A 21,433-nucleotide genomic window follows, 5' to 3' on the forward strand; every position below is an offset into this window, starting at 1 on the left:
TGGTGTTAAGGATCGTGGAAAATGTGGTGGCAGTAGCAGCGGTGGCGACAGTGGTGGTGAGACAGTAGAGATGGTGGTGAATGAATGGTTGTGCAGAGAGAAAAAAATTAAGGGAAATACGATTATGAAAAAGACTAAAGCTAAGGAGGCTCAAATGTAAATTTGACAGACATTGGCTATATCAAAATCAACATGAAACCCACATATTTATTTACAACTTTCTTATTTACATCCATGAATTAGAGCATCCAAAATTTGAGATACTCTAAATGTGAAGCTTTGGCCTCACTTGGGAATCATACAGTATTCTCAAGACAAGAAAAATGCTTAATATTTGGAAAACAAAAAATTAAAAAAATTAAAAAATAAAAAGAAAGTGTATTATATTTCTTTCACCTAAAACCACAGCCGCACACTGACACAGTGACACTGTCATCAAATCAAATCAGGTTTGGCATCTCCGTGCCCGTGATTGCAGCCAGCCGCCCGCCCCTCCCACGCGCTCTTCTTTATTATCCCCTCGCTCTCATTCCCCCACCCACCCAAAACCTCATCTCCCACTGACACACTCTCTCTCTCTCATGGTACGTAATCAGTAATGTCGCCGCCTCCTCAGCTCCCGCGATCAGATCTCGACTCCCCTCTCTCCCCCAATCTCTAGAACCCGAGGTCTCTGCTCCTCAATGCACGGCTACAGCCGGCTCGGCAATCCCCGAGCCGCGGGGTCCCCGCCGTCCTCCCCCCGCTGCCGCCACGGCCGCAACAAGAACGCCGCCGGCCGCCGAGGGCCCAAGCAGAGCATTCTGGAGAAGGTTGTGGTCTTGCTCATCTCGGTCGTTTTTAAGCGCCGCGCCGTGCTTTTGTTCGCGCCATTGTTGTACCTTTCGGGGATGTTGCTGTATATGGGCACCGTGAACTTTGATGTAGTTAGCTTGAAAAATGCGGTTGTTGTGGTTAGTAAGCGGTCGCCTCCGGGCTCAGTGTATAGGAGCCCTCAGGTTTTTCACAAGCTTTGGCCTCATATGCAGGCTGAGAGCAATCACACTCACAATTTGGTGAGTGAATTCTTGCAAACTTTCGATTCGATTCCATTGGGTGGGGGATTCTAAGTGCACCATTTTGTTCTCTATCTGGTAAATTCATGGCAAATTTAGAGCATTATACCAATCTATGTGCATGCTTGTGTTAAGTTTGGGGTTTACTACTGATTTGGGTAAATTTGTTCTGACTGTACTAGTATTGAAAAGGAACACATAGTTTAATCGGAATACGGAAAAGGACGGTGTGCTCATCAATCGAATCACTCTTGGTATATAAATGTAATGTCTTTATATGAAATCGCTGTGATAGGTTGCTCTCTAGAGTAACTTCTTATGGGGGACTCACTTAGGTAGTTACTTATGCACTTCTGCAAATTTGTTGGTTACAGACAATGTGAATTGACTGTATGCTGATATGAAAACGATGCAGTTGATGTCGGTGTGGAATTCAAAAGTGCGGCAAGTTTGGAAGCCTTGTATTAGCAACGATGTTTCAAATGAAGGTTTGGAATTTTCATTTGAAGATCACAATTAAACTGAGAATTACGTATTTAAAATATCGAATGGATACATTTATCATACTTGCTACCCAGAATGTTGTTATTCAAACTCAGCATGTGGTGGGTTTTGCAGACTCTGTTACCAATACACACTAAACTGCACTTTCAAATTGTTTAGAGATGATGCTTCAGAATTAATATGGATTGCAAATGCCTGTAAAGAGTCTATCACCACACATACTCGATAAATGGTGGAGTGGGTGCATAAAAAGTAATAAACAGGATTTGTTCGAAAATGAAAACACCCTGCTACCTGCTGTTGTGCGCACACAACTACACACACATGTTTCCCAAGACATTATACTTCAGCTACACACCATTTTAACACCATGTTTATGCCGTGTGGCAAAGTACTTAATAAAAAGTGTTTGAAACAAAATATGGTATGTTTTCAGTAAGTTAACTTGGGAGGAATTTTAAATCTAAATTTCTGTTATTCTGATTATTGGAAAATAGAATGAATAATTATGTGGTTGTTAAAAACTAAATGAATAACTAAGTGCTGTGTTTTAAATATTTGGACGGATTACAGGACTACCAAAGTCAAATGGTTTCTTTATAATTGAAGCAAATGGTGGATTGAACCAGCAACGTTTGTCGGTAGGTGTGATTACGTATAACTGGAATTCATTTTCTTGATTGGTATGGCTTGTTGATTTATTATCAATTTTTCTTGGACTTGGGTGGCTGCCCTGGTTAGAGTTTGCTATCTGTGTGTTGCAGTTGGATTCTATTTTTAATTGGTTGGGTGGCTTTGAATGCATTTTGTCATTGTTTTTGTGATTTTGATCTTTGCATAAAGATATCAATCACCGAGTTGCTTTGAATTTGAACCAGGCATTCGAACAAGAATCTACATGATCAATTCCCTAAATATCAGTCTGCCAACATAACATTCTGGACTGTCCACCAAACTTACATTTTCCTTTATATACATGTGTATTTCAACTCATTTGTTTATATTATATTCATGTGAGACCAAAGCCATCCTTGTTATTGTAATTTTCAGTGTCCAATTGTTATTTGTTCCATCAAATTACATTTGGACTTGGACAAAAGGATTCTGCATGAAATTCATGAATAGCTGACAATAGAAACTTGTGTCAAAAAACATGTCTTGTGGATCCGATTTTTCCTTTCTTTTTCTCTGACAGTTTTCTTCATGGCCTCAATAGATTTGTGATGCAGTTGCTGTGGCTGGACTATTGAATGCAACGCTTCTGATTCCAATTTTTCATCTAAATAGTGTCTGGAAAGACTCGAGGTGATTACTAGATTTTTGTACCATTAAGATTCTGATCTAATCATCATCAGCTGCATTACCACATACATGTAGATTTTTATTTTATTCATCGTTCTAAATAGTTTAGCATGATTAGTTCAGAAAGGTATAACTAGGTTAATTTAATTTCTACATCAGCCACGACAAGTTGACAACTGCAAAAAAGCCTTATCCAAACAATTTGGTTAGATATGAGTTGCCAAATTTTGGCTGATGCACATTTTTGAATAAAAATAAAACTTAGCAAATGGGAATTCTTCGTTTGAAGTCTGTGTAGGCTGCAAGTGAGGGAGTTATTCTCACTGTGATGAAAAACGCCCACTTGTTCTTCAATGTAACCAACGGTAATAGACTAAACTATTAAATATTAGAAAACTTAGAAACACACAAGAATTATATTGGTTCGGCAGAACTTTTGCCTACGTCCAGTGGTGATTTCTCTAGAGAAATCACCGCTCCTTTGATTAATAATAGAGATTACAGAACTTTTGCAAACCCTAGAACTAATCTCAAAACTCTCTGCTGTCTGGCTGTTTTCTTTTTTCTCAGAAAATTAAGCCTTGCCGCACCCTATTTATAGGCATAGGGTAGGCTTACATGTCCCAAGGCTGATTGAATTTCTATTTCTAAGTGGACTAGGAAATTACACTTATCCAAATCCAAATAGACTTCTAGAAATCCAAACCTAAATTGAATAAGGAAAACTGAAATTCTTTCCTAATCCCTCTAGGACAAGAATCGGTATACCTCTAATTTTCCTAAACAATCCTAAACCAATTAGGACATACTTGACGAACCAAAAACCTAACACTGCAATTCAGTGTTTTTCCTTCTCCAATTTTTTTTTTTAAATGAATTTGATTTAAGTTTAATAATTGGATCCTTGTGATTCTGTGTAGGTCTTTTGGCCCTCCTTGATTCATGTAAAAAATTATTAGTTACTTATGGCTTGAGTTCTAGCAAACCTCATATAGAGGGAGAGCTCAACTGTGATCCCCCTCCCACTTAGACCTTGGTCTTCTTTCAGCCAAAAAGAATAACACCATATAGTGGCTTATAATGGAGGTAGTTGATGAAAAAGTGCTTGCATGTGTATTGGATGCAGCATACAATTTGACCTGGCAGCCTCTTCATTGGTGCATGGTTGTCTAGGAGATCCTAAGCTTTGAAATTTGACCACTGAGAGTATATGTAAAGCATGGCAGTAAAAATCTAAAATATTAAAAACTTGTCATGTTTTGATGTTTAAGGTATTGACCATTTTATTTTATACTCGTTGCAGCCACTTTGGGAACATATTTGATGAAGATTTCTTCATTCATGCTCTCAGAAATCATGTGAATGTGGTTAGGGAGCTCCCAGGGGATATACTTGAGCGATTTGACAATAATATAAGCAACATTGTGAATCTGAGAGTGAAAGGTTGGTCAAGTCCAGCTTACTATCTTCAAAAGGTCCTCCCAAAGTTGGAACAAATGGGGTATGTGTCTTGCCTGTATTGTTGTTTGTAGTTAGTTTTTCTCCCATTTTCTTTCTTTCTTTCTATCTTTCTATATCTATATTATAATGTGTTTTACCTTTTAATTTTTTAATTTTGAGAAATGTGCTTGCATTACATTGTATGTGACAGCTATATATAGTTTCTCTCAATCCGTTTTGCAGGGCCGTGCGAATTGCACCTTTTTCCAACAGATTGGCTTATGCAGTTCCTTCAAAGGTCCAAAGGCTTAGATGCTTAGCAAATTTTGAAACACTGAGGTTTTCAAATTCTATAAGAACCCTTGCTGATAAAATGGTTGAAAGAATGGTTAAAAATAGCTCCCACAGAGGGGGAAAATATGTTTCAGTGCATCTTCGATTTGAAGAGGTGTGTAATTTTTGCTATCCTTATAAATGAATCGTTTCTGATTTCTTCTGTGACTATAATATCTTTTAAATGAACAATTTCTAACTTTTTATATCTCTTTGTCAAAGGACATGGTAGCATTTTCGTGCTGTGAATATGATGGTGGGGAGGAAGAGAAACACGAAATGGATATTGCTCGAGAAAGAAGTTGGAGAGGAAAATTCAGGAAAAGGGGTAGAGTAATAAGGCCAGGTGCAAATCGTGTGGATGGGAAGTGCCCTTTAACTCCATTAGAGGTATAATGCTATTCTTTATTTCTCTTTCAGTTTAAGCTGTGAATCCTTCTGCTACTTGGGTTTTTGAAAAATATTTTAAAACGTGGATAACTAAGTTTCTTTAAAAGAAAACTCTTGTTCAGTGTTCAGATATCTTTTGCTGATAATTTCTACTTTTGCTAATTTAATATTTATAGGGGTCGGTCTGGCTTGGCAAAATCTTAAGAGGCTTGTGAACCACTTGTAAATATTTTATTTAAGGAAAATGCAAACAAATTTGTGTTGGGCTCTCATGCATATATCCGTCATAGTCAATATCCTCCAAAGCGCAAATACGTGTAAATATTATATTTTAGGAAAGCACAAACACTTGAATGTATTGGCCTCTTATGCATATATCTGTCAGAGTCAAAATACTCCAAAGAACATGCTCAGGACCTTAGCTTAAGCTAGATTTTTTTAGCTTATCTAGTCTTCAAATGGTCTAGAGGTAATTATAGCTCTTGGTGAGTGGTTTTCAAGTTGCTTGCAAGGCTTGGCTTATTTGTACCCCTAGTTGCCAACTTTTGTTGTGGTCGTGCATGATTAGGACCAGGACTTCAGTCTTCAGCTCTAGTGGCTTACCTTTTTTTATGACTTAGTCCTCAGCTTTAGTGCCTTTCCTTTTTCTATGACTTCCCTGTGAATATAATTACGAATGTTGCTGATCAAAGCATCTTCATGAATTGTAGGTTTGATGTTAATTATTAAGTTGTGATTGCAATGCTGGATATGATTGACCATTTTGATGCTGTTTATCTTTCTTTTGGTGGTGTAGTAGGATATGAGCTTGAAAGCAATTGGGGTTGACACAAAAGAGATTGGAGTCTATTTAACAATTTGTGGTGTTTAACTTAAAATATGAGAACTGTGGTTGTAGCTGTAAATAGGGTTTACTAGTCAAATCTCTTCCCTTCAAAAAGGGTCGTTTATCGTCATTTTGCACTTCACCTACTCTGTACTTCCAAATCTTGGTAGTCTTTTTCTGCTTTTGTGGGTTTTCAAAATCCCATGAATTTCGCAGTTAGCGTAGCTGACTTGCGAAACAGCATTCTTGACAGCTTGGCGTTGGTTTAGAATCTTAGGTTCCTGGAAAGTTTTGCTCTCTGGAAGATGAGTGTTTGGCGGAATCACCATCTTTGTGGGGTCTGGGTTGGGTAGGATGAGAGAAACTATGGAGTGGTGGGACTTGGGAGCAGCAAGATGGTGTGGATGGGTAGGTTTGAGGTTGAGGGTCAAGGCCCCATATTTTGCAAGTTCTTGAGAAAAAAAAGGTTGTGCAGTTTAGATAGATTGCGTCTCTTTTGCTGGACGGTGGTTTTGCTTTTGGTGGAGGTGGTGGGAAAGAGAGGGTTTTGGCGGGAGGGGCATGGGGACTTTTTTTTCCCCTCTGAAGGTTTTGTATTTCTGTTTAAATGGACAAATGTTAATGTCGCATCATCATTATTGTTTTGACTAATACATTTTTTGTTGATTTTTATTTTGGATGAACATGGTCAAATTTTGTTCAACAGCTGGTCTGGCCGTGGCTGGACCAAGTACAACAGAACATAAAGCTAAAGTTCATCGTAATAAGGATTAGTATTGAATTCTTTCTCAAGCTTAGTGACTAATGAAGTATCTGGTGCTGTAGGTAGGAATGATGCTCAGGGGTATGGGATTTGATAATACCACCTCAGTTTACGTTGCAGCTGGAAAAATTTATAAAGCAGAGAAGTACATGGCTCCTCTTAAACAGATGTTTCCACTCTTGGAAATGAAAGATACACTGGCAACCGCAGAAGAACTTGCTCCTTTTAAGGTATTGTTTGAATGCAATTACATCTCCAACAAAGTACGCATCAGTCACATAGAACAAAAGCAAACATTAGCTTCAAACTAGTGAAATATTTATTATACCATTTCCGCAGGAGGTCCATTCATCTAATTTTACTCCTTTTCATATAATGATAGACTTAGCTCAAGTTAATTTTTTCATTGCTAAATTTTCTGATGTAGGGTCACTTATCTAGGTTGGCGGCTCTTGATTACACGGTTTGCCTCCATAGTGAAGTATTTGTCACCACTCAGGGAGGAAATTTCCCCCACTTCTTGATGGGTCACAGGCGGTATCTCTATGGAGGACATTCAAAGACAATCAAGCCTGATAAAAGAAAATTAGCACTTTTGTTTGATAATCCCAATATCAGGTAACGTGTGGTCAAAGTGTCAAGTTAAATTTGACTTCATCAGTTCAGTTTCATCCATGCAACCTAAAACATGTAGCGGTAACTAAAAAAACAAAAAGGCCACATTATTTTAAACTCTGTTGAATAGTTTTCTAAGGCACGTCTTTGCTTTCTTTGTCTTTCTACATTTTGACTTGTGCATGTTGCAGACGTTAAAACTCGATTGAAAATGCAAAAACAATCTGAATAGTTGTACAATTCTAACATTTTGTTTCTCTTTGTGGTGGGCTAGGAATGTGTATTGTTACCATGCATTGCTTATCTTTTTGACCTTTGTTAACTCCAAGCACCTCAGTGTTTTCTGTAATGGTTTCGGTATGGTTGTCGCTTCCTTAGTACATCCAGATTAAACTAGCTAATAAAAATGGGGCAACAATGATATATATATACACAAAACGACATGGATTGATTACTTCCGCTGAGTGGTTGTTTGTTTGCACTAGAACGCATCATAGACAAACAACTTTAACATTTATATTCATCCCTAATTCGTATACTGCAGATGGGAAGATTTCAAACGGCAGATGCAAGACATGCTTCGCCACAGTGACCAAAAGGGTGTTGAATTGAAAAAACCCAGTGCGTCGCTGTATACATTTCCCATGCCAGATTGTATGTGTAAAGAAGCAGACGCCAGAAATGAAAGCGGTAACTAAACAAACAAGACTGATTTGAATACATAAAATTGTTCACTAGTTCCGATCCTTTGTTCACCTGTAATTTATTGTATCATTAAAATTGTTTGATTAGAAAAATAGTGTATCATGTAGTTTGTTACTCAATTCGTTGTATATGTACAATAAAAGATCAAGTGAAAATTCTTTTGTATCAATGAGATTACTTTAGATGGTCCTAGTTAAGCATTTCTTATTTGGGATGTTAGGTTTAGAATTTAGAATTTGTATTGGAAAGATAATTGAATTGATGTAATTTTTCAGAGCAACTTACATAAAACAGGTTCACTGTCATATGGCTTTCCGATATAATGGTGCAATGTCATGTAGTCATCGTGACAATTTTTATTTTTACTTATATAAAATTTTATTTAGTTTTTGTTGTCGATTTGTTCCTCTATTTGATACATAGTTTGTTTTTCTTCTTTTGTTCTTCACAATCTAACTTTTTACCTTGTGTTTAACAAAGCGGGTTTGATCCTTCAGAGTTTAATCCGCTCTTGTGGTATTACTTTGTTGGTCTGTATAATTTAGGTTTGTGGATATTGTGTATATCTTGGTTTCGTCTTGGGTCATGGACTGCATCATAAGGTTTCCGCTTTCATTCTTGTCAACCGCTGTTCGTTTTTTGTCTTGATAAGAGTTGTGTTTCTTAGATTGAGAATTTTAACGAAAAGCTTCTGGTATTGTTTATTTTAACGAAAAATCATATTTTTACACTAAAAAGTCAATTCTGATATTATTTACTTTATCCTTTATTTTGTCCTTATCATTAAAACTCAAAATTTTCAAGTTTTTTTCATTCGTTTTCCTTAGATTTAATGGAATTTTTTCTTTCAAAATTTAAAAAAATAAAAAATCGATAAATAGTGTCGATGAACAGTGCTCCGATTAACAATAACATATTCTGTTACTGTAATTTTTGCATCTAAATCTTTCTGCATCGAGAATCTGCATGGCTTTGGCATCCTGCATCGGCAATCTACATCTAATTTCGGCATCTGCATATGCCTAAATCTGTAATACATCTATCTGTTTGCCTAACAACGCCTACATCTGCTTGTCAATTTTTTTTGTTGGCAAACTCATGTTTTTTACCACCTGAGTTTGATGGGGAGTGTTGAAATTTATTAGTTTATTTAGGAAGTTAATTTTATATTTGATTCGATTTTGTATTATGGTACTTTTAATGTTTTATATTTTAGGTTTCTAATATAGCTTGTATTTTAGTATGAGATACAAGTCAGAAAAAATATAATCATTTGGTATGTAATCGCCATGACAATTCTTTTCAATAAAAAAAAAATTATTTTCAGTTCTTGTAGTTGGTTTGTTTCATGATTTGTTTGTTATTGTTCTTTTGTTATTCGCGCTATGGTTTTTACCAATTTCAATACCACATGATGTAACATGTGATTTATTCGATAAGAATAGGGAGACCACAGTTTGGCAAACCACCAAAGATCCGCTAGCATTTTTCTTTCGGTAAATATTCAATAGAATACCATGTATAACATTGCACATACTTGCCATATTATGCGATACTATACGTGATATGAAATGTGATAAGATTAACATTATTCTTCTTGCTATACATACCCAGATACTCTTCCCTAATTGATATCCTTCGCCAATATCCAATATTATTCACCATGATACCTTTTTCATCCTCCTTTTCACAAAACAAAATCCTTCTATACTTTTTGAGTACCCTTTTCAAAATATAGTTACTATTGGAAGGGAATAGCATAACATATATGACTCGGAAAATTCCTCTTTAATTTGTTCCCAAATTTTAAAATTATGGTACACAGTGAGATAAGACTGTTGGCTAAAAGACAAACATACCCCTCGAGTAAGGCACCACCATAAGGAAACCTCAGCCCACAGGAAATATAATTTTAGGCGGGCAATTCAGCAATTGTCCTAATGCAGTGTTTTCTTTCTATGGAAAAAACCTTTCATGCAACGAATCTATCTTTCACGTTATTTTCTTATAAATAAAGTGCATTTAAGTGAGTACAAATAATGAGAGTATTTACTCTTGATGAGAAAGACTTTTTCCGCTTTTAAGTCATGCACATATTATTAATTAGATAGTTTCGTAAATAGTAAAATGAGAATTGAACCGGTTAGTCTGGACTAAAGTAATGTACCACTTGAGTTTATAAACCATTGACTGTAAATCAGAATGCTTCAAATTAATATCGTATTTGTTAGTAAAACAAATATAATTGGAGAAATAAAACACCGATGTGGAAGCAGTTGAAATGTTTGATTGATTTGAAATTCTGATTCGTACTTATGAGTATCTGTTAGCCGTTAATAAACGTAGTTCCATCCCACGTCATAAAATTTCATAAAAGGAAATATGATTTGAATTATGAATAGAAAAAGAAAATCCCACAAAGGGAAGGAAATAGGAATGTGACGTAAAAGTAGAGCTACCTACCAAAATGGAGCCATATCTGTAACCACTAACCACTCGTCTTTTTCACCAACTCGGTCAAATCCTTCCCTCCCCACCTCATAAATCAAACCCTCCGACTCTCTCTCTCTCTCCCTCTCTCCTATGAGTAATCTGTCTGTCTTCTTACATATAAATCTCTTTGCTTCCCTGCTATTTCCACAACCAAAACTCTCTCTGCCTCTCTCTTGCTTCTTATCTCTTTCACCTCTTCAAACAACACACCACAAACTCTATCTCTCTCTCTCTCTCTCTCTCTCTCTCTCTCTCTCTCTCTATATATATATATATATCTATATACCTATACATACAGAGAGTTACTGTTGTATAATATCTGATCCAGAAGAAGAAACAGATGGGGAGAGCACCTTGTTGTGAGAAATCTCATACCAACAAAGGGGCATGGACGAAGGAGGAGGACCAGCGCCTCATCGACCACATCCGCCAGCACGGCGAGGGCTGCTGGCGCTCCCTCCCTAAAGCCGCCGGTACGTATATTCATCCATCAAGCAATTCAGTTTCAATTCAATATTCCTCCATCTATGATCTATATCGTTTAAAAAAATCGATTTTTGTTCATGTTAATTTTATAGGGTTGCTCAGGTGCGGCAAGAGTTGCAGGTTGAGATGGATAAACTACCTCCGCCCTGACCTCAAGCGCGGCAATTTCACACAAGAAGAAGATGAACTCATCATCAAGCTTCATAGCTTGCTTGGAAACAAGTAAGTAACCAAATCACCCACTTTTCTTCAAGCGGTGGATTGCCTACGTACGATTGATTTGTAATTTGATTGTACGTGTGTAGATGGTCATTGATTGCGGGCCGATTGCCGGGAAGAACCGACAACGAGATCAAAAACTACTGGAACACACACATCAAGCGAAAGCTCATCAGCCGCGGCCTCGACCCTCAAACCCACCGCCCGCTTAACCAAACCACAACCGCCGCTGCTGCCGCCACGCCCGCCTCTCGCTTGGACCTGAGAAATCGTTCTTCGCCGTCGTCCGCGGTATTTGATCACAAAACCATCAAAAACAACAAATTTGAATTGTTGAAGCACCCCAAGATGGAGCATGAGTACTACAATTACAATATAGAATCGGAGGCCAATTGCAGCACCACTACCGGCAGCGGCACCACAACCGATGAAGACCAAAAACAACAGAACAAGTACAAGTGTTCTGATCTCAACTTGGATCTTTCAATTGGGCTAGAGCCGTTTCAGTCCGAGCCAACTCGGGCATCGTCTGGGAACTCGGCCGAATCAAGACTGCAGCGGATCATAGCTCCTTCTAATAGTAATAATAATCATCAGTTTTTTGGGAAAGTGCAGTCGACTCAGGCGGTGGCGGTGGCTCAGGCGGTGTGTGTGTGCTGCCAGGTTGGATTTCAAAGCAGTGAGGCATGCAGCAATTGTCAGTGCACCAGTTACAATGGCTTCTACAGATTTCACAGACCTGCTTTGAATCCATAGCACCATTTTATTATAATTATTTTCTTTTTTCTCTTCTTAAATACACATAAGTTAATACCTTCACTTTCGAATTTATTACTTTCTGGATCTTGTATTGTACGGACGTAGAATTTGAAAGAACAATAATCGTTTGGAAATCGACATTTACATATTTGGTTGCATTTGTGGGCATTTAATGTGAATTTTTCTACTCTAGTGGTTTAGGATGACTTATATGGAATTGTTACCGTAATGTTTCAATCAAATAATATCATGTGTAAATTGATTTTTGTCACATGACAACACGTTTCATGAATTGCGCTAGTAGTGGAAAGGTGCATATTTGAAATTTCATTTAGTTTCGCTTTCAAGTAGTGAGGCTTACTTCTGAAAAATGTAATAAATATATTTTACAAGCTTTAAATTTGAGATGATCTTTAAAATGAGCCGTGATGTTTCAATTTTCTCGCATTGCATCTTGAATGTTTGGAAGTGTATTAAGTTACATTTTTTATCTCCTTGAATGTCTAATCCTCCCTAAATTGCCGAGTTTTTTTTTGTCAACAGGATACAAATGTGGCTTACACGTCACATCTTGTGAAAATTTTGAGAGGTCATGCTACGACTGACTTAAGTTTTGGTCATTCAATAAATGTTATTTGCATATGCAAAAGCTTATCCTACCACATTTACATTGCATGTGTATACGCACACTGTGAGTGGATATGTTCGGTTAAAGTCTCTCTAGTGAGCTGTCGTTGTGTTTGGCAACCGGCATTATTCGGGTTCTTAAATTCCATACATCAAATCATATATACTGGTTTCACCAATAAATGAAAAATCTTATATGGGGTGGATAGCTAAGGCTCGTGTTTGGTACATAGAATTAGATTAGGATGGATAACCTACTAAATAAAAGGTAGGTTAAAAAGAGAATGATAAAATTAGGATAGTAGATTCACACACTTATTTTTGTACCTCTCACACACTTTTGTTAAATTTTGAAATTGATATTCTTCAATTCATTCGATCTAACAGCTGACAGCTGACAATTGAAAATGGTGTGTGAGAAGTAAAAATGAGTATGTGAATAACACTACCCTAAAATTATGATCACCTAGAGGATAGAAAATGGATTACTCATGAAGAAAATTTATCCATTCCTATCCTCCTTAATATGGTAGGGTCGGAAGGGTTTAATTTTCTACATAGCTGATCCTCCTCTAATCCTCTCTAAATAAAAAATCATTCACTTCCACGTTTAATATACTTTGAAATGTGTGAGTTTGTCATTTCAATCCAATCATGTATACCAAACCAGCCTTAAGTTACTATTTTTGTGGACTATACTCTATAGTATGGGTACTTATATTCACTTATATTAAATCAAGATACAATTATGAAATAGGCAAACCCTATTTATTAAGCCAAAGGTTTAAGTAAACACTGATATGCTTTGAGGTTCACTACTATCATCAATCATATTGTTTCAATTTAGTCACTTATTGTTAGGTGTTAAATTTTTATTACAAAAGATCTCGATAATAGGGTGGAAACACCAATATATCAATTATATATATATATATATATATTATATATATATATATATATATATGTGTGTGTATCACTTAGTTGAATTCCCGACGTAAGATTTTATTCTTCTGCACATACTACATCAAAAGATGTGAAATTGATATGACAGAGGAAAAAAAAATGCGGTGTGATAGTAACGATACTTTCATTTAGGATATAGGAAGATGTGACATTAAATTAAGATTGGATAATACGATTACAAAAATGAATTAGCGCTTCATAACATAGTATTATGAAAAAAATTGAAGTTCTACATTAAAATTAATTAACAATAACTCCTAAATAATATATTTTTGTATATGTTTATATCGAGTTTAATAATAGGTCAAATCGGATAAGTGATCTATGTGGTCATAAGGTATTCGGAAGATAGCTCATATGCTAAAAAAACTCGGATTTAAACCCTTGTGGTGTACTCCGTTAACAAATTTAGTCCAAAAGTGATTTTTCAGTTAATTATTTGTTAATACATGGGTAAAATTGTATTTTGACATGTGCACTCTTCCTCGTCTCTTTGCTCTCTCTGTAATTTGAATTTTCACAAAACCAATTATGAGAAAGCTGTCATTGAGATCGGCACCTCTCGTTGCTTTCTACGAACAGCAAGAATTGAAAGGTTTGAAAGACTGGCCTCTTGCAGGACATGCTCAATGTTCCAGTCCTCTATATCATTGGAGCTTTTTCATGGCAGACTTTAATGTGTGGTCTGCTTGGAATTCCTCCATCAAATGGAGTCATCCCACAGTCTCCAATGCATACAAAGAGTTTAGCTAATCTTAAACACCAGGTAATCACACAAAACCTTTTCTTTATCTAACTGTATGGAAATATGCAAGATGGCTATCGACAAATGCAGACACCCTTGGTTTACCAGGAGGCCTCATCTCGAGTATGACAAGAATATATATTTTGATATATTAAACCTGTGGCTTTGATTTGCAATGGAAAGAAGGCCGTAGTTTAGAACATTTGATGATATTCATTACCAGGTGATCATCGTGCCTTAATTGAAACACTTTTGTATTGAAGGGACTGAATGAATTAAAAGAATCAACCATCCATGCAGCTTCAAGTATGAGAAATTATATGGATGCACCAGTTGATGAGATAGTATTTGATATTGAGAAAGAGATTGATGATTTATTGCCGGGTGAGGTGAAGGAGCAGCGTCTCAGTAACCTGCTTCAAGCGGTATTGGTGGGCATGAGAGAGCAGAACGAGGAAGAGTGCACTATTAAGGGTAGCATTCTAAAATAACAATGAGTGAGCAGAGAGACGAGGAAGTGCACATGTCAAAGTACAATTTTACCCATGTATTAACAGATAGTTAACGGAAAAATCACATTTGGACTAAATTTGTTAACGGAGTACACCGCAGGAGTTTAAATCCGAGTTTTTTTTAGCACATTGACTATCTTCTGAATATCTTATAACATGATCATTTATCCGATTTGGCCTTAATAATATGAACTTTCCATAGGGTGCATTTTTAATATGAATTTTTTTAATATGCATTTTTAATATGTATTTATTTAATATCCATGTTAAAGTTTGCTAAAATGAATTAAGAGGCTGTATTTGATTATACGATTACACTAAGATTCAATTTTCAAAAGACTACAATTAAATTAAAAATGCTTAAATATTGTTAAGTATACTTAGCTAGCCCATCATATTGAAAATTCTCGACTCCGCCTTTGATTAAGTACCAATAGTTCCTCATTACTTCATTTAAGACCAATTATTCTCAATTCAATGACTTCTGCATTTATACATTTTTTTTCTTTTTTAAAGGGGTCAACTGGTGGTTTCGCCACAATAGTCTATCTTTTGGGGCTGGGAAGAGTCACAAGGACATTTCAACGTCTCTCTTCATCATCGTGTAATTCACCAGGATCATAAATTTAACCCAAGACGTGCCCTCTTAAGTACGAGTCTGAAATTTGTTTCCAACCATGCACTGGACCACATCGTGATAGTTATATTTACATGTTTTTAGGATTATGAACTTGTCAATCAATCAAAATTCTACTACTTAGAATAAATCATCAAACAAACTGACTTGCATGTAACCAATTTTGGGTAGATTTAGGTAAGGATTATCATTGATGATACCATATTCTCTTTTTCTTTTCATTTTTTCTTTTCATTTTTTCAACTGAAAACTGTAAGAACCTAACATCCACCAGACCATAGTACAATAAGTAATGAATATTTTTATTTATTTATGGGACACCACCTGACCTAACTAGCTTTGGCAGCTACCGTTTATCACTTTATATCACACCTGGACAGAAAGAGAGATGTGGCATATATTTGCTTACATCTTCTAACTAACTAATTATGCCTACCTTCTATTAATTTTCTTATTATTATTTTGATCGTTATTTTTTTAAGACATTGTTTATTGACACTTTAAAAATTCAATTGTACACTTTAAATTTTTTATATTTACAATGAAAAATAAACTTATGAGAAGTACAAAATTAAAATTTTAAAGTATCAATAGTAGTTCCCTTTTGTTATGGTTAGGGATGTAAGCTGGCTCGAAACAATTGGAGCTCACCTCGGGTCCGGCTCGTGTTTGACTCATGAAAAAATCAAGCCAAGCCTAGTTTGACTCAATCAAGAAACAAGTCAAGTTTGAGCATTGGTGTGTTTGGCTCATAAAGCTCATGAGTTGCTCTAAAGTTTTTCTGAAACAACTTGAGGGAAGGCTTGAGCTAAGCTTGTTGTTCAAGCTTGACAAGTAATTTTTTTTTTTGATAAGGATAATAATAAATAAAATAAAAACATTTCTTCAACTCTTGATTAAATGTTTGGTAAGAATAATAATTTTTTTTTGTACTTCTTGTATATGCGTATTTAGAGTGCCAAGTCCAACTAATTAACTAAATTAACCAAAAAAAAGTAGAAAATATTGTTTAATAGGATTTTTGTTTTAATTCTTGTGGGCTTCAATGAAAAGAGGACTTCAAGTTGACTCTCAAAAAAACCCTAAATCATACAACAAAATAAGCTAAACTAAGATTTAATTGTCGATTGTTCACTATTCCATGTGCTAATATATGCTTTAGAACTTTTTAGAGGTAAGATATTGCTATAAATTTAGTGCTATTATTTCCATGGTGATTTATACAAAATACTATATCATGATTTTTTTTTTACAGAACATTATAGTATCATGATTACTGAATAGTGATTACTACATGTAAGTTTTGATGAAATAAACGTTTGCCAATTTTATCAACAAATCAAATTTTGACTTGCAAGGACTTACGTGGTGCACACCATGGTATAAATTGCACAAAAGGGAGATGAAACTCATAAAAAACTGGATGAGTTGTCAAGAGTTTACCTAAAACCTCCGTCAAACAAATAAAATCAAGTACAAAAGGGAACAAAATAACCTTAATTTGATCAAATTATATCAATTGAGGTTTAATTTAGTTAAGAGCTAAATTAAATACTTAGCTCAAATCAAAAAATAAATCCCACAAACTCAATCGCTCGCCTATAAATACTAGGCTCATTTTCAAGAGACGGACTTTAGAAGAACGAAGCAAGCTCAACCCTCTCTGGCCAAAGCAAACACCAAACACCCAAACACTCGTACTCTTCATCAAGCTCGTGGAGAATCAACAAGCACAACAAATGCATGTGCCGATTCATCCACTACCAAAGGCAAAGATCACTCACGATGTTGTAGGATGAATTGAAGGAAAACTTTAGCTAAATGAAGATCATTTGAGCAACATACATTGAGTACTTAACAATTAAAGTGCGGAAGAGTTGAATATCAGAGTACGTAACGAACAAATGAACTAACTGAATATAAAACTTTATTAAATTGAATTGCCAAGAAGGCTACATAAACTGAAGAGGCTACATCTTGACTGACTTAATATTCTACGAGCTACAAATCATCATATATATAGAGAACTAATCTAACCCTAATAAGCAAGAAAACAAAACCCTAATACTAACGGGCTAAGCCCAAATTCAAACAATAAAATAATCATAAATTCCAACACCCCCGTCAAACTCATGGCGGTACACGGCAAGGGTTTGCAACAAGAAGATGTGGATGCAAGCTCCGTTAGGCGGACACGACAAGACAAGCTCCGTTAGGCGGACACGACAAGGTAAACTCCGTTAGGCGGATACGACAAGGCAAGGCAAGCGGGCAATCAAGTGAACAAACAAACAATCCAAGCGAGTAGGCGAGTAAGCGGATTTCGGTAAACGATCCAATTACTAACCAAGTGTACAACGTCGCTCAAGTGGTCATAAATCCAAGCACTTGAGTAGTCGTTGTGGTAAGCAACAAGTTCCAAACACAAACACAATAGCAACAACACGTTTGCCCCAACAAAAAGCAACAAATGCTACTTACCAACTCTTTTCCACTAGCAACTTTTCACGGGTCAACAAACTTTTTGTTTCCTTTGCTTTCTGTGCGGCGGTGGCTGGGTAGAGCAAGCAAGTTCATCTTTAGGTGCGGTTATGATACGACATCAAGTTACAAGTATGGGCAGCAATGGTCCCAGGTGGGTTCAACGGATTATGGGTAGCAATGGGTTTTGATCTTGGCTTCAAAAAGTTGTCAGGTAGCGGCGGTGCGAATCGATTCAGACGGTACATGTTGTAACAACAAGTGTGACGGCCAATTCGTGCATGTGTCATTGGGTGGCAAGACGATGACTTGATGTAGCAAACAGATTCAATTTTTTTCTCCCTTTTTTTAAGCAACAAAACCTTAACTAGGGCACAACGACAAACCACAACGAAGAAGAGGAACGTGACAAGACAAAAAAACTAGCTACCAAGAACAGATTCAACCCTGAAGGATCAAACCTGCTCTGATACCAAGTTAAATATCAGAGTAAACAACGAATAAATGAACTAACTGAATATAAAACTTTATTAAATTGAATTGCCAAGAAGGTTACATAAACTGAAGAGGCTACATCTTGACTAACTTAATATTCTACGAGCTACAAATCATCATATATATAGAGAACTAACCTAACCCTAATCAGCAAGAAAACGAAACCCTAATACTAACGGGCTAAGCCCAAATTCAAACAATAAAATAATCCTAAATTCCAATAGCTAGTACACATGGACTAAAAAACAAATCTCAACCATGAAATTCAAAGCCTAGTTGTGTGGTGAACCATGACCAAACTCAAATTTACAAGAGAGGGTTGAGAATCCATTATGCCTTTATAGATCCTCTTTACATTTTCAAAGGCTTCACCCAATGGAGGCCTTTTTACATTTGCTCCTAAGCTTCTTGGATTTAGATGGTGGAATAAGAATCTCCAAGTTCCCAAGATAAGAAACCTCTAATTTCTCCACACCAAGGAGAGATATGAAGAAGATATGAGTTTGTTAAACCATTTAACTTATTGAGTTTGACGGATCAAGGCTCATTCGGCTATTAAGTCCAAAACTAACTTAAGTCTCGTTTCGAACTTATTCATTTTGATTACTTATGTTTTAATTAATTCACAAATCAATGTGCTCCTTTCTTCGTAACTCTGTCTAATTTTTTGTTAGTTATTGATGTGGCATATAAATGGACCCACAAGTCTAACTAAATAAAAAATAAATTAGAAATAGGTCTAATAATTTAATAATTAATTTAAAAAGTTGTCAACCCAGAAACTCGGTCCCGCAATCACCTATGATCCACCCCATACTCCTCTACCTCCATCTATGGTAGCCTTCGCTCGTTTATTATTTGGAAAAAGAAAAAAAAAATCTCAACACACCCATCTTTACATCCCTCATCAAATGGATTAGGATCAAGACCACATTTGGTGACGGTTTAGATTGGTGATGATTTTTGTGACTCCGTCAACATTTGGGCGATTGACAACTTCACAACCTTAATCTTAGAGAGCTTGTTGGGCTCTCCCCCAGTGATCTTGGTGACACGGAGAACGGCAAGCTCTGCCTTGAGATAATCTCACTATGCAAAAAGGTGTTTTGCCAACTTTTTAAATTAATTATTAAACTCACATCAGCAAATAACATAATTTGTGACAAAATTGAGACGAAATGATCACATTAATTTGAGAAACCTATTTTCAGGGACTACATTGATCAATTTTCAATTTCAAAGACCATCATGTTTGTGTGGGTCAATCTCATGGATCATTTGTGATTAGAACTCTTACATCTTGTGGGCCCCATTTATGTGCCACATTAGCCCATAACAGAAATTTTAACAGAATTATGACGGAAGTACCACATTGATTTGTGACATCTATTTTCATAGACTACATTAATCAATTTTCAATTTTAGGGACCATCTTAATGGTGTGGGTGAATTTCAATGACCATTTGTGATATAAACCCTATTTGGAGTGGGGACATGATCTGTGGGGAATGGCTCCCCTAGGAGGAATTCTTTCTCAAGAATATGGGTATAAATTAAAACTAAAAACAGTTGGTACAAATGTTTTAAAAAGTTGCAAATTAAAAATGTGTATAAATTAAAAATATATGATACAATTATTGGACATAAAATATAAATACATCAAATATAACGTTTTTAACACTAAATATAAATAAATATATTTAAAAATAGTTAAACAATATTTATCCATAATATTCAAATATGATGATTTGTAAATATTTTATTCTTAAATAATAACGTGGATAAAACTTAAAAAAAATAAAAATAAATAAATAAATAAAACTTCGACCAATGAAATAAAAAACTAAGGAATAATTGCTCAATCTTGAATTTAATATTGTTTTTTACCTCTTGCACATCACTTTTAATTTATGGCATCAAATTAAATAACTGAATAAGATCAATAAATAAAAATTAATAAAAGTACGTAAAAAGTAAAAAAAAATGTTTGAATAACGCTTCCCGTTAAAAATATGAGAGGGGGTGAGGATCCAAACTCAAAAGGATTAATTGGTGCTATATAACATTTATCGGTTAAGAAAGTGGGTCCGAGTGGTTAGGATTTATTTGGCTAACCAGAAAGCATGATAGAATGATTATGAATATAAAATTCTAGTGGGAAGAGAAGGAAAACGGAAGAAGAAGATGCACATATATGCATGTGACATGTTCCATGTTCCATGTTCCATGTTCAGAAGGTAGGTAAGCCATCTCCCATATTTAATACAAGAACCTAGCGGGAAAGAAATATAATAAAAATAGGGATGTGCTATCCACACATCCCTTATTAATTTTTATCCGTAATCTTATTCAATTGATCCGATCCGACGGTCGAAAACAAAAAAGACATGAGATAAGTAAAAAGGGGTGTGTGTATATCACACCCCTACAAATAAACAGTTGGTTCGTTAGTTAAGAGTTTGGTAGTGGTGGCGTGACTCATATCACTCAAAGAGAGATCTTGTCGCAAATTTGCATGTGCACGTACAGTGAGGGTATGGGATTCCTGCATTAATGTGAAATGCTAATTGTAATATTTTAAAAACGGGATTCTCTGTCATCTCATCTTTTTGCATAATATTTTATATTATTGGCATGATAATTGACGTTAAATTGTAAGGTAGTAGATAGTTCATATAATGTTTCACTTTTGAGAGAGATCCTTAGCATTTCCTCACTGAAAATTTTAGATTAAGGGGCTCTTTTGGAAATATTTTTAAAAATGACTGAAAGCCTTTTAGAGATATTTTTAGGCTTCAAAAGCACTTCAAATTCTGTTCCAAGATTCACTTGTACTTCTACTAAGAATTGATTCCAAAACCATTTTCACCAAAAATGTTTTCAATCTTTTTAAAAGAACTTCCAAACCCTTTTCCACGTATAGAAGTTTTAATATTGTACGTTAATTCTCTATAATAAATTGATCAAATTGTGAGAAAACAAAGAGAGAGATGTCAGACCAAAATGATGAGTTGAGTGTTTTAACTTTCAACTACATCTTAAGGGTAATATTAGAGAGACTAAATTTTGTAAACTAATTGACA

At 35.6% G+C, this 21,433-nt stretch overlaps 2 protein-coding genes across 5 annotated transcripts; both read left to right on the forward strand.

Annotated features, from left to right (window-relative positions):
• The first annotated feature begins 431 nt into the window (after positions 1-431).
• On the forward strand, positions 432-8,238 carry LOC126604199 (O-fucosyltransferase 9-like). 4 transcript variants are annotated; one of them, XM_050271354.1, is made up of 11 exons: positions 436-669; positions 718-1,055; positions 1,471-1,543; positions 2,133-2,200; positions 2,776-2,864; positions 4,165-4,362; positions 4,545-4,749; positions 4,857-5,024; positions 6,676-6,843; positions 7,041-7,231; positions 7,773-8,238. In XM_050271354.1, the coding sequence occupies exons 2-11, from the start codon at positions 891-893 to the stop codon at positions 7,924-7,926; spliced, it is 1,479 nt and encodes a 492-aa protein (XP_050127311.1). In that variant the 5' UTR covers positions 436-669; positions 718-890; the 3' UTR covers positions 7,927-8,238. The 4 variants fall into 4 exon arrangements, with proteins under 4 accessions (XP_050127312.1, XP_050127310.1, XP_050127311.1 ...); XM_050271353.1 differs by having other exon boundaries at positions 435-1,055; XM_050271356.1 differs by lacking the exon at positions 436-669 and having other exon boundaries at positions 917-1,055; positions 1,430-1,543.
• A 2,271-nt stretch (positions 8,239-10,509) lies between these two features.
• Positions 10,510-12,048, forward strand: LOC126604203 (transcription repressor MYB6-like). Its single transcript, XM_050271359.1, has 3 exons — positions 10,510-10,899; positions 11,005-11,134; positions 11,218-12,048. The coding sequence occupies exons 1-3, from the start codon at positions 10,767-10,769 to the stop codon at positions 11,885-11,887; spliced, it is 933 nt and encodes a 310-aa protein (XP_050127316.1). The 5' UTR covers positions 10,510-10,766; the 3' UTR covers positions 11,888-12,048.
• The last annotated feature ends 9,385 nt before the right edge of the window (positions 12,049-21,433 follow it).

The sequence above is a fragment of the Malus sylvestris genome, chromosome 15 (assembly GCF_916048215.2).
Source record: "Malus sylvestris chromosome 15, drMalSylv7.2, whole genome shotgun sequence".
NCBI lineage: Eukaryota > Viridiplantae > Streptophyta > Magnoliopsida > Rosales > Rosaceae > Malus > Malus sylvestris.

Bases quoted from the DNA above. Each gene is read 5' to 3' on its own strand.
- LOC126604199 (XM_050271353.1), top strand. From the start codon at position 684: ATGCACGGCTACAGCCGGCTCGGCAATCCCCGAGCCGCGGGGTCCCCG. The intron at 4,363-4,544 runs GTATGTGTCTTG...TCCGTTTTGCAG, and splicing joins CCAAAGTTGGAACAAATGGG to GGCCGTGCGAATTGCACCTT. The intron at 6,844-7,040 runs GTATTGTTTGAA...TTTCTGATGTAG, and splicing joins AAGAACTTGCTCCTTTTAAG to GGTCACTTATCTAGGTTGGC.
- LOC126604203 (XM_050271359.1), top strand. From the start codon at position 10,767: ATGGGGAGAGCACCTTGTTGTGAGAAATCTCATACCAACAAAGGGGCA. The intron at 10,900-11,004 runs GTACGTATATTC...TTAATTTTATAG, and splicing joins CTCCCTCCCTAAAGCCGCCG to GGTTGCTCAGGTGCGGCAAG. The intron at 11,135-11,217 runs GTAAGTAACCAA...GTACGTGTGTAG, and splicing joins CATAGCTTGCTTGGAAACAA to ATGGTCATTGATTGCGGGCC.